Source organism: Falco biarmicus, chromosome 7 (assembly GCF_023638135.1).
Source record: "Falco biarmicus isolate bFalBia1 chromosome 7, bFalBia1.pri, whole genome shotgun sequence".
Lineage (NCBI taxonomy): Eukaryota > Metazoa > Chordata > Aves > Falconiformes > Falconidae > Falco > Falco biarmicus.
Genome location: NC_079294.1, coordinates 31,576,520 through 31,589,868, shown reverse-complemented (window position 1 = coordinate 31,589,868; position 13,349 = coordinate 31,576,520). Strand labels below are relative to the sequence as shown.

The 13,349-nt window shown below is 43.0% G+C and overlaps 1 protein-coding gene across 3 annotated transcripts in view; it reads left to right on the top strand.

Annotated features, from left to right (window-relative positions):
- The window catches only part of ITPK1 (inositol-tetrakisphosphate 1-kinase), a 150,023-nt gene that overhangs the window by 24,826 nt on the left and 111,848 nt on the right, over positions 1–13,349 (top strand). For all 3 annotated transcript variants that reach the window (XM_056347492.1, XM_056347489.1, XM_056347491.1), the window contains exon 3: positions 9,165–9,189. In XM_056347492.1, coding sequence (XP_056203467.1) covers positions 9,165–9,189 — 25 coding nt within the window. The remainder of the gene's footprint in view (positions 1–9,164; positions 9,190–13,349) is intronic.

The following is a 13,349-nucleotide window of genomic DNA, read 5'->3' as shown; positions in this document are numbered from 1 at the left end:
AACTCTTTGCAAACCTTCCAGACACTTGAAGAAGCCATACTGTTTTCTTGAATTTTTCTATTTATTTTTTTTCTGTCAGAGTTTACTTGCGTTGTTAGAACCCCAGAGTGCTGTGTTAGTTCTCTGGGTCAATGGTGTGGGATGCTTTCCAAATGCACTGCCTAGAGGGATGATGGTCTAGTTAGGATGAACTGTGGATAGTGGTTCTGGTAAATTATTGTGTCTAATATGGTTTCTTTTTCTGTATGTTTTTGTCAGGTAGTTGTGTGCAAGCCCCAACGAGATTGTTAAGATTGACTATGGCAGATATGTAAAACTAAGAGAAGTCCTGAAGGGGTCAGATTCCCAGAAAGCAATTGCGAGACACTTTCAGAAAGCCTGCTTACTGTAGGCTTATTGTGGGCGCTCAGCATTCCTAAGAATGAGCTTAGGAGACCAAACCAGTTCACCTTTTGTCATTTTTTTTGTTCTGTTCTTTCACTTTCCTCCTCCAAAAAAAAGTTAATTGCTGTCAGTACAGTTATGCACATTGTAGGTTAGCTTGCCAAATATGTTGCACTTCTTCAGTTGGAATTCTCCATGTCCAAGTAGAACAGGGAGGAGAGTTGATAAGAGTAATACAAAATGTGAATTTTTAGAAGCTTGGTTTCAGAGAATAAAATTTTTAAGTGTTTTATGGTTATAGTACCAAGAAGTGTTATCAACACGTGCAGAAAATGTCTGCCTCAGTGCGACAGCTAATTGAACATATCATGGTACTGGAGAGCAAGTATGTAATATTAAGCATTAAGATTGTAAACCTGTTAGTGTGAGGTTATTGCTCATTTTGTAAAAATGTAAATCGCAGAGTTGTAGAATGGTTTGGGTTGGAAGGAACCTTAAAGATCATCTAGTTCCAATTCCCCTGCCACAGGCAGGGACACCTTTCACTAGACCAGGTTGCTCAAAGCCCCATCCAGCCTGGCCTTGAGCATTCCAGGGATGGGGCATCCACAGCTGCTCTGGGAAACCTTTGCCAGTGCCTCACTGCCCTCACAGTGAAGAATTTCTTCCTTACATCTAATCTAAATCTATCCTCTTCCGGTTTAAAGCCATTCCCCCTTGTCTTATCACTACATGCCCTCGTAAAAAGTCCCTCTCTAGCTGTCTCATAGGTCCCTTTTAGGCGTGCTGGAAGGTCTCCCCGGAGCCTTCTCTTCTCTGGGCTGAACAACCCCAACTCCCTCAGCCTGTCTTCACAGGAGAGGTGCTCCAGCCCTCTGATCATCTTTGTGGTCCTCTTCTGGACTTGCTCCAGCAGCTCCATGTCCTCCTTGTGGGAATCTCCAGAGCTGAACCCAGTGCTCCAGGTGGGGTCTCATGAGAGAGGAGCAGAGGGGCAGAATCACCTCCCTTGACCCACAGTCATGTTTCTTTTGATGCAGCCCAGGATTCAGTTGGTTTTCTGGACTGCAGGTGCATGTTGTCAGGTCATGTTGAGCTTCTTGTCCACCGACAACCCTCCCTCCCCCCCGCCAAGTCTTTCTCCTCAGGGCTGCTTTTAATCCATTCTCTGCCCAGCCTGTATTTCTGCTCGGGATTGCCCTGACCCAGGTGCACAACCTTGCACTTGGTCTTGTTGCATTTCATGAGGTTCGCATGGGCCCACCTCTCAAGCCTGTCGAGGTCCCTCTGGACAATTTGGTGCCTCATGACCTTAGAAAGACCTTTTGAAAGGGATGGGTCATGTTAACACTGGAGTGACCAGGGTTGTGGGGAAACAAAGGGGGCTGGGAGCAGAAAGGACATGCACGCTCTTTGCAGTGCTTAAGGAACCAAGCAGTTTATTGAAGCCAAAGGATGATGCTAGAACAATTTAGCCTGCAAATTTGAAGGACTCTGACCTTTGGGAAATAAATGTCTTGTAATGGAAGATACAGTGCCAAAACAGCTTGGTTTGAAGATGGTTTTTAATAAGGTTATAAAAAGATCACATGGTGTGGCTGCCTGCCATAGCTGGGAACTGAATCTGATAATGTCTGGCAGTGTAAGCGTATGGCTGAAAGCTGAACCCTGCCCAATTGCTTATAATTGTCATCAGGTACTAAATATGCCTCAATGTCTGGTAGGACAAATAACTTACTGCCTTTAATAATTTTTCTGTGCAGCTGTTAATCATTCCTTCTTCCCACTGGTAGCTCTTCCTTTTTTTTTTTTCCTTTTTATTTTCTTCCCCCTCAAAAGACTGTGATTAAAAGTTTTGTGTCCCTGCTGGGAAAGCAGTGAGTATGGGCTCCCAGAACCAGGGGTCACCAGTTCCAAGAAAAGAGTCTGGCACAGCTCAGCACTGATCAGTCTTAAATGCCTAGTATAAAAAGAAAACAGATCCTTTTGAGTTTATATTTACTGATTTTGTGGCTTTTCTATCTTGGGATATATAGATTTTTATTGCCACAATACCTGTTTTTTAATGTTGAAATTAGTAGCCCTGTAATGTTTCATTAAACCATTACTGAAACTTTGTCTTAATGTTGTGACTAAACACAGTTGATTTCCTGTGGTTACTGCTTACAGTTTTTCCGTGGCTTTTTTTCTCCCTGCTATTTGAACCTCTGAAGTTGTGATGTTGGATGCTTCACTTCTGTCATTGCTCTCTTGCAGGATAAGTGATTGGTGGGTTTCTGGCTGGATCTTTGCTGTGAGATGCTGGCAAACATTTGTGTCTGTTGCGGTGGGAATTTGTGGCATGTGGAAGCATTGTGGTGCCACAGGTTGTCATGGTTTAACCCCAGCTGGCAACTAAATACCACACAGGCACTCACTGGTATATGTCATACTAGAGTGATGCTGCTGCTGCCCTACCAAGATCTCTAATTTTCCAGTCCCTTTCAGGGTGCTTTGTTCTGATGTGGCACTCTTAAGAAGCACTTTTATAGCTGTAAATGGGGATGATATAATGCTTTGAAGATGTGGAGAAGATCAGATGGTTCTACCAAATGCCATGTATGAATGGGAAGGTGGTGTGAAAATCACTTATGGTATTGTAGTGTCTGATGTATGAGGGCTGCTATTGCTTGGCCCATTCTCTCCTTATAAAAACATGGACAAATGCACAAATGGGGCTACCCCCATAATTTTTTTTTCTACTTAAAAGGTTCTCTGTGGCAGCCCAAAGTCTCAGCTCTTTTCAACCCCTTTAAAGAGCACTTAAAACTCTTAAGTGAGACCTTTTTCTCCCCCATACTACAGTATCTGTTCCTACCAGCTTATAAAGGTGCACTTTTATTTCCCTTCTGCTTTGGATCTATGGTGCTTTACAGACTGAGAAAATGGAGGACTCCCTTCCCCAAATGCAAACTTTTGATCTATTTCAGTCATAAATCTTTCCAAAATACTGATTACTGAGGAAAAGCTTGCTGAAAGGTAAGAATAGTTGTATATAAACTGGTAATAATAACTCTGATTAATTGCCTGCTTGATAGTCTGTGTGCAAAAAACCAAACCACAAAAAATCCCCTCATTACAGCTCAGTCTTGCAAAGTTGCAGATGCCCTCAGTTAACTTCTGCATGCACTGATGGCTGTGGCTGCAAGCTGTCACCCCCGGACAGTGAGCACCCCTGTGCTGAGGTTGCCAGTTGGTTACTTCCCTGGTAGACAAGAAGATGGAGTTCATCAGTGATGAAAAATAATAAAAGCAAGGCTCCTCACAAATATTTAATAACAGAAATGCAGGGTATTCTGTTGATGGAAAAACTTCAGGCAAATGACCTGAACTTGCCTTTGCACCAGGAGGAGAAACGGGCTGTCTGCAAGGCTGTGGATAGCCCGTACTGGCTGTTTTTCATGCTTTGCTTTGGTATCGCTTGCCTGGTGCCTTCCTCAGTGTCTGATAATTATGGTGTGGCAGAAAGTCTTATGGCTGCAGGTGTTTGATTTATTAATATTTATACAGCTTCCTTTGACATCAACGTACTGCTTTTCTGGGAAGATGCTTTTATTTTTTATATCGAAGCAATACATTATTATTATTTTCCACTTATGTAGGAAATTCTGGAGGTAAAACGTTCTTCTGTCTGAGAAAATGAACCTCACTGCATGCACTAATAACTTCTTAGGCTAAAAGATTGGCTTTTACTTTGAAATGGTAAATTCTGTTAGGCATTTTTCGATCTATCACTCAGACCAGACAGCAAAAATATGTTACTTAATTTAACCATAGCTATGATACTTGACCTGATAGTCATTTTCTCTTTTAACTGTCATTCACTATGTTGTTCAGGCCCTAGATGCTTGTGGGGGTCTGGTCCAAGCTGTTTACTTTGGATGTTAAAAAAACCAAACACAACCCCAAAAGCCAGCTGTTCTATGTAGTTTGAGACTGTGGTAAAACATCAGTCCCAAAACACTAATTTGTGTGTTTTCAGTAACTTGATATTGAACTCTCCTCTGAATCCATACATCATTCTGACTTTAACCACGAAGTCAGCTTGCATGGTGATTATTTTAATTGCTACTGCATATGGTGAGGCTTGCGTTATCCAGTAGTTCACTAGTTTCAGGCATAGAACAGTAAGTCATAACAAGCTTCTGGGTTATATTTGGTATTGCAGGCTAATGCAGCGATTACTTAAATGTTTCTGGTTTTCCTTTAAGTGTTGCAATGTGTCATTCAGCAGAGCTGTGTGCTGAAGGAAGGGAACATGCAAAGCACCAGTCAGTAATTTCTGCTGCACCTGAATAGGTTCCCATAGCTTTAGGTGTGCTATGCCAGTTGAAGACACTGAAGCTTTTCTGTAACTTAGGTGTTTAGTTTTGTCACCCTCAAACACTTTTCCCCTTTTCTTCCAGAGGTTTTCTAATGTTTGCTAGTAATTTTTTTTCTTTCCCCCTGGGCTCGTGATTGGAGTACAAGATTCTTGTCTAGGAGAATTAAATGTATTTTTAAAACAGTGATCTCTGGGTATTCCTGGTTTAGAACTGATAATTTTTCAAACAACTGTTCAGTGAAAGCAGGCAGACAGTCTCTTTTTGACCCAGTTGTGTTGCCTCTTTGGAGGGAGAAGGGAAATACAGCTAATAGTGATCTATCTTTTCCTTTCGGAAAGGGAGACTTGCTGTGGGTTTTGTATAGCCTATTGCCGATACCGGGAGGCAGCCAGGCCGGCTGGGAATGGGAGCCCTTCCTCTGATAGGCAGTGGCTTAACAACAAGCTGCATGGGAATAAAGAAGGGTCATGTACAACACTGAGGGACACAAGAGTGGTGGTCAGTACTCCAAGTGAAATAGCCCTCCCGCCCGCACCCCCAGGGGACAGCATCTTTGACATAGGCTTTTGTAGCTCTGGAAGCATTCTGCCTAACCTGGACAGGATCTTGTATCCCTCATGTAATTTTTCTTCACTGTCTGGCTTGTCTGCAGCATTTCCAGTTCACTGCTTGTGTCTGAGCCACAGTCCTGTACCCGTGCAAGCCTCTGTGGTTTACGCTGGGAGAAGAATTTGTTGTAGTATCTCATGTATGTTAAGTGCATCTGTGGTGCATGTCTTGGCATAAGTAACAGAAAGCCTGTTCTTTGCTAAAGAAACAGCCCAAAAGAATGTACAGCAAGGTTGTACATGTATTTTTTCTTACTAGCTTTCTAAGCACCACAGAATGAAGTGGCGGCTGGTCCATGGTGCTGTCGGACTGCAGAGCAGTTAATTCAGCCACCGTCTTGGTCCATAGTGTGTCCTGCACAGATAGCCCCTTGCTGGGGAATTATTGCTTGTGGCCCACAGTCTGCTTCATTCTCTCTTTTTCCTTTTTTTTTTTTTTTTTTTTTTTTAGCGTCCTAGAGTTTCTTGTGTGTAGGATCAGCTTTCAAATGTGATGTCAGGCAGTTGGCGCAGTTAGATGCTATTGCATGCTTGGTTGCATAAGGGATGTCTTGCTGCCCCAGCCTGCAACTGTGACCTGCTCAGCTGAAAAGCCTGGAGTCACTGACTTAGGAAATCTTTGAGGCGGAGAATGAGCTAATGCTAGAACAGAGGTGCATGGTTGCTTGACATCTTGATCGTTTCGATAACTTTTGTTTTTAAAATAACTTATTTTCAAAAAAGCTATTTCAGTAGAGGATCTTTCCTGAATTAACTAATCCTCAAAATCCACATACTTGAATGGTTTCTTGTCCCCTTTGGTTACCTGAAAAATGAGAACTTGTCATTTTTCAGGTAACCAAAGGGGACCACCCCCACCACCCCTTTCTGAAAAAGGGGAAGACCCAGCAATACATGCCAGCCTTGGTAATTGCATCTTCCTTCCAGCAGCTTTTCAAGCACGCGTGACTTTATGCCTAACAGCAGGCACCCCTTCTCTCCCTGCTCGTGTGCTGGTCTGGCTTCTTCCCTTTTGCTGGGGCAGTACAATTGGTTTCAGTAAGTCTCGGTAAATTTGCGAAGTCCATTTTGGGAGGATTATAGAAAACCTTTGGACTGACTGTGTCTCAAGCAGGTTTGGCAACCCGCTTGCGAGTATTTTTTTTTCTTCAAAGTAGAACAAAGCTTATTCAGTGTGTGTGCAGGCATGGCAAGAAATGCAGCCCTTGCCACTAGCCTCTATTCTTCCAGGGGCTCTGGAGCAGTCCTGTCTAAAGCCTGGTGTATTTTAGTGGCAGTTTTGAGTTGTTCTATTTAATCCAGGGTAGACACAGCAAAAATATGGCTGGTTTGGTTATTTTAAGTTTTAGCTTACAATACTTGGAATGCTTCTGAGTAGGCTGTGCCCTAATTCAAAAAAAGTATTTCCCACCTAATATTTCTTATTTATCTTGCTTAGCTGTGTGAAAATTATGGTTTCAACAATTTGGCTATTAACTCTATCTCTACAAAATTTGTATTTTCTTCTTAAAACACAGTTGGAATGCATCTGGCCAGCCTCAGATGATGGTCTGCAGCAGTGCTTCCCACACTGTAATGGCAGTATATTAATCACTCACCACTTAACATCCTCTTGCAGATAACAGTAGCCTTTGAAATTCTGCAATAGGTGCTTGGTTTCATTTTCTTTTTAACTTCCTTGCTGAACAACGACAAGCTCTCTGTTGTGGCTGTGCACTGCATGCTGCTTCTAGGCTGGAGAAAACTCCAGCCTGGTAAAGTGGAAGAAGGAAGCAATTTGTGTCATAGATGCTGATTGATTGCCTGTCCCTCTGAGCATCTTTGTAATGGCTTCCCAAAAGAAAGACTTGCTGTATTGGGCAGAAAACTGGAGGAGCCATTGTGTATTCAGCAGTGTGCAGCACTTGCAGCTATGGGCAGCACCATGGATGCTCTTAGAAAAGTACTGAGGGCAGAGTTAAGCAGTCTGCTCTGTGACCTCCCCAAAAAGGATCTTTAGTTTTCACATAGGGAGTTAGGGAGACCAAAGAATAGAGATTCCAGTCTTGTGCTTGCTGAGGTGCTTGATTTTTAAGTTATATTTCCTGTGTCTTCCTATGTCTATATTTCCTATGTCCAAGTGAGGAGAAGGTTCTAGCATATTTTAACAGCCTGCATATATTGGGAGGATGGCATGGAGCAGGGATGGCTGGGCTTTGTGCCAGGGATTCAGTTCTGTTCTCAAGACTAGAGCAGAAATAGTTTGTTTTGCTGGACAACTTGTCAAATGCAGTGACTGAGCTTTGTCTGGCTGTAGGTACCTGAATCTCAGCTCTCGTATCAACAGAGGAGACGGCCATCTCTGCAGATATGCCTAATTTGGCTCTACCAATTGCAGTTCTCAACATTTTGGTGTATAATTAGCAGGCCTCTCCAGTCTCTTATCCCTGACATTTCTGGGTCACCAAAACTATTCCCCAAATGGTCAAAGCATCGTTCAGAGGCTTGCGCCTTTCTGACAAACCCCGAGTATTCGAAGTCTGCTCCTTCAGGAGCCAGGCTGACTGCAAGTCTCTGAACTGAAGTCCAAGTGTGTGTCTAAACCGTGTGGCATTGCACTCTCTGGTGTCCCCACATCCAGACTGCCTGCTGTCTAGAACAGTGTCACAGGAAGCTGTGTCCGTCTCCCTGCTCACGTACTGGGGTGTGTGTCCCTTTCTGTCCAAAGGAAATGACAGCATTGAGGGCTGATGCGCACACAGAGTCCCATCCCAGCCTGTAGCTTGATGCTTGCTGAGGCTGGAACAATGGAGCGTACTCACTTTATGGGGTTGAATCTTAACGCGTTTTGTTGTGTGGCTACTTGTGGAATTAATTAGATTTTCTTCGGGCATAGCTACATGATGTAGGGGTTGTTGCCTCTGCCTGAGGTCCACAGTTAGATCCATCTGACACAGTACAGTCCTAATCACCAGCTGGAGTTTTAAATAATTGTAGTTTTGAGGCACTGCTTCCAGAATGGATAATCTGTCTTGAGCGGTGGATCTGTGGAGATGTATCTGCAATGGAAGTTGCAGCAGGGTGACACATCTGGGCAGGGTGCTCCAGCTGCAGGGCAGTCTCTCTGTTCTGGACCTGACCTGTGCCTGTACCCTTCCTCTGTCTGCTTTCCTGCTCTGTTTGCAGGGTTAGTCTGTGGAGCAAGCCTGGGTGTCTTTGTGCTTGTGATGAAGACAAGCCATGGGACAGCTTCAAAGTTTCTTGGCAGGGGTTTCAAGTCACTGTGTGTGTGTAGCTCTGGGAAGCGTTCTGTGTACCAAGATGACTGGGTAGAACAAGGCTGTAAGTAAGAGGATAAATAGCTGCAAGGTGCTCTGTTCATTCTCCCTGACATTTATGCCTGTATACTTGGATCAAAATCAAAGATCTGTCCATCATATGGGATGTGCTTTGGTGCAATTCACACACTCTGAGGGCAGATAAGAAATGAAGAGCAAAGTAGAAGTGACTAAAATTAATGCACATCTTCCCTAACATGACCCACCTCCTACCTCTGCTCATCTGCAGCTGTATCAGTCCCAGTGGTGTGGCTGCTTAGTATGCGTCTTGGGTCACTTCTGAGGCCATGATCCAGAGGCTGCCCAAGTGCTTCCTAGGCAGGGAATGGAACTGAACAAGTGCTTTCCCAAATTTGAGTCAGGCCCATTAGTGCAGATTTTTATTGTTTGCGTTCCAGTATGAAGCAACCCTTTTCCATTGGTATTTGTTTTTAGATGTTCCCTACATTTCAAACATTAATGATTCCTTTTTTTTTCCTTTTCTTTTCCAGGAAAAGAGGAGTAGAAGTAGTACAGGTGAGTAAAAATGATATTTGATTTTTTTTTCCCTCCTCTATTTTCTTGTAAAGAAGGTTTACTGATTTTTAAACGCTGTCATTTGGATGTCAATATGACCTGGGCTTAATTAATTTTGTTTTCTTTTCATCCAATTCTCCGATATGGATACTGTTTTTGGAAAAAAGAGGATCCCCCTTTTGTGAGGCATGTGTTGAGCCCATCTAATCTTAACTCAACAGGTGCCCTGGTGAAAGTGGGAATGCAGTTAGACTCTTCTTGTGTCTGTTAATTAATAAGATGTGGTAGTTGATTACATGATGTTACTCTGTGTTTATTGCATTCACAGTCAGGCTTAACAGAAGCAGGAGCTGGCCTTTGAAAAAAAAATACGGCTTAAGGAATGTTCTCTAACCCAGTGAGCAGAGAAACAATACAAAGTGCCTTCCAGTTGTAGCCCATGTACAGCGAAGTTCAGGTGTTGGCTACATTTGTTCTTTCCCGGGTCTGAATGGTCATATTTCACACGAAGTGTTACTTAAAGGGTGATGGCAACTTGGGAAAGGAATTATGTTACCGTGACAGCTGTAACATAGAGCATTATAGCCCTAACAGATCAAAAGGGAAGCATACTCTTTCCTTCTGGTTTATCTTATGTACTTAGAAGAGCTGTGTGTCACAGGTTTCACTCTTGCTGATGCTTACTGAGTGCTCGTTTTGCACTGTGGGCAGTGTGTTCCTCACACTTGTTTTCTAGTACCTCAGAGATGAAACTGCCTCAATAGAGAGGAGGAAAACGGGGTGCTAACCACTGATAGTTGAGGCTGCTTGTAAGTCCATGTGAAAAGTGCTTCTCAACAGCAGCAGGGAGTAGGAGAAAAGCTCAAAAAAAATTACAAATGAGGACATGTTATTTTAAAGAATTCACTATCAGAAAAGGCTTAAACAGATTCTTTTTGCTACTTACCTGAAAGATATATTTTCCAGTTTATGTGCTTGGTATCCCCAAAAATATGGGATACTGCATGGTATTACAATGAAAAGGGGCATATACTTTACTGGCTGCGTTTAACCTTTCATCAGTACACCATCATCTCTTACTTGTATCTCCTGTTGCTCAGAGCTAAGGAGCAGCTTCTTTTGTGATAATAGCGTCTCCAGATAGATACTTAGAAACCAGTATTTGCAAAACACAGCTTCACAAGCAGCACAGGGAGAAAGCTGTTTCACTGTCCAGGGGATACTGTTATTTTAGTAATACCCCAGCACATTATATTCTCATGTCTGCATTTGCACCTACGCTGTATGTTTAAGCAGCAAAGTGCTCATACGAGATCAATTCAGTGATGCACTGATCAGCTGAGCAGCGGGCAAATTCCATGTTACTTTGTGGATAAAGTAGTAACCTTCTGTGGGTTACCTGTTAGTCTTCTGAAGTCTGTGTAGCTTAATGGGTAGGCATCAGACACAAAATAATTGGAAAGGATTTCTTTATTGGAATAGCATTTTGGGAAGCATTTGGACAGAACTACAAAGGACTTTGTGACACAGGACTTTGTGCAAAAGTATTTTGTGGTCTCAAATGTCACAGTATAGTTGAGATGTCAGACTAACCTATACTGGGAATTTGTGCCCCAAAGGCATACCCTGAACACTGATGCCTGCTGCTTTGCTAGAGAGAGTGGATGGCTGTGTGTGATCACCCCTTGCCTATTGCTTGTGTGTTGCTTCCTTCATATATGCTGATGCGTGTACTTGTAGCCAGTAGGGGATGTATCAGAAATGGGTTCTTTCTCCATTCAGCATTCCTTAGGAAGCTTGCTTGAGTCACCTGACATAATCAATCCTACTAGCCCTGCTTCTAGATGGAGGATGTCTTGGTGTTGACCTGCTGGGCAAAGTTTATTTGATAGAGGGAATATTATTTTCCTGTGTTAAGCAGCAGTGTTTCTTGGATTTGTTTCCCCTTCCCCTTTAAAGAAACTATACTGTTCAAGAGAAACCAGCTCTTACACCTGACAACAGAAAGTAACACAAGCTGCATAAATACACAGGCTATTTATCTATTTCCTTCTCTAAATACATTTTTTAAAAATTCTGAATTTAGATGTACTTTCCAGTAATAAGTAGTGAGACGGAGGGTAAGATTCAGTTAATGACTACTAGATAGCAAAGCACGATGGACTGGTATGTGCTGACTTCTGTGAACAGACATCAGATTATTCTTTTCCGAAGATGTTTCACAAGAGCAGGAAAGAATTTCCTGCTACTAAAGGGAGAAGTCTTCAAATAAACACCTGTGTGACTTCTGTTTCCTTCCTGCAGTAGGGGTTTAGGATGGTCCTCTAGTCTTCACCTAGACCGATGAAATCCTCTTACTTTGCTTTCTTAAGGCTAATTGTGCTGGGCAGATTATCAAGCAAGCTGCTGCTAGACAGCAATTAACATTCTGTGATTTGTGTTCAAGTTCTGTGTTTTGTCTTAGACTTTCAGTTCCAGTAAAAAGAGTAGTTCTAGCTTTCTATTCTACTGAGTGGGGAAGCATGCGCATCCTCCAAAGAGAAATATTGGAAGAATAGGACTGGCAGTGGGGTGCTTAACAGGCATATTCCTTGATCCAGTGGTAAGACATTATTCAAGCATCGCATTGAAAACAAACAAAGAACCTCTCAAGTTGTCTGGTGATAGGTAATTGGAATTTTTTTAGAAATATTGATTGAATTCTTACATAGTGAGAATTCATTGTGAACTCAATGCATAGGAGCTGAAATGCATGATGTTATATAGTACAATTGAGTAACACCCATCAAGCTATCTGGCTTAAAAGATAGTACAGTAGATGAATTAATAAAAAGCTGTCAAGGTTATGAACTTGCAAAAGACAGTATGAGTCTGAGCCTGCACTCAAACACTTGGGAGCATTAACAGGTTAGCTTATTTCTCTTTTTTTTCCAGTGGCCAGTGGCAGAACTCTGAATAGCAGCATCTTTAAGATCTGGCAGTCTTTTGGAACTAGATTTGCTTTTTGCTGCTTAAATCCAAGTCAGTGGGGCAGCTACAAACCAGTGTTACGTTGCAAGACAAACCCATGTCTTCCTGACTTTTAAATACGGGCTCTTAACAGAATACAGTGTTGTATCTCTTACCTTGTAGCTGGTCATTTGCTTAATTGAAGTAGGCATCATCCTAGTATCAGGGTGTTTTCTGAATTAGGGTGCTTACTTGTTTGTACCCTGTGAGGTAAGGAAGCACTCCTGCTAAACTGGAGCAAGAGGGAAGACTGAAGGATGTGCCCGTGCTCCCCTAGGGAGCCTGCCTGTTGCTGTAGCAGCCCCAGTGCTATTGGGAGCTGTGCTGGCAAACCTGGGTGGCCGGGGGTCTAGCTGCAGGTGCCTCAGAAGAGGTGTGGGGCCATGCACTGCCCAGTGTTGGGGCTTCCCCATGTTGTTGTGTGGCACACAAAGGGAAAGGAAGAGCAGCTGAAGGTGGTCAGCAGACCTGGTGTTGCTGGTTTTCATCCAGTGAAAAACAGCACCAATTCAGCTGCATTTAAAGTATTCTGAATGAAATGCTCTTGCAGTTCCTGTAGCAGTTACTTACCTCCTCTTTCTTGCCAGGTCTTCCCACCCCTCACAGCTGCCTGCTCAGCTGGAGTGGTGTGAGCTGGTGGCCAGAGGAGGGGTGGAGATGCTCTGAGCAGGTGACAGACATGACCGAAGCCCATCTGCTGTGGTCTGCAGGCAGTTACTGGGCAGGCAGCAGCTGGCAAGGCTGAGACAGAGCAGCTCTTGCACTGGCATTGGGGTGACTTGCCAGTAGATACGTAAATTAAGGCATTTCTTAGTAAATTCTTTCCTCACCCTTTCAAGGGAAAGGCAGCCTCTGATGTTATGCAGTGGTTGTCTGATGAAGCATTTACCATTAAATAATTATTTTCTATAATGGAACCTAGCAAATAAGGGGTTTGGGTAGTTTCTAAAAGCTAAAGCTGGTTTTAATGTTTTTTAGTAAAAGCTTGATTTTGTTCAATTTCACCCCTCCCTCCCCCAAATTAGCATAAGGCCTAATTTAGAACTGAAAATTGTTGGTGGTTCTTCAGCCAGTAAAGTATCCATTTTCTTATGACTTTGCACGCTGGCGAGGGAGAGAGAGAACATCCCCATCTACCTTGTTTTTCAGGA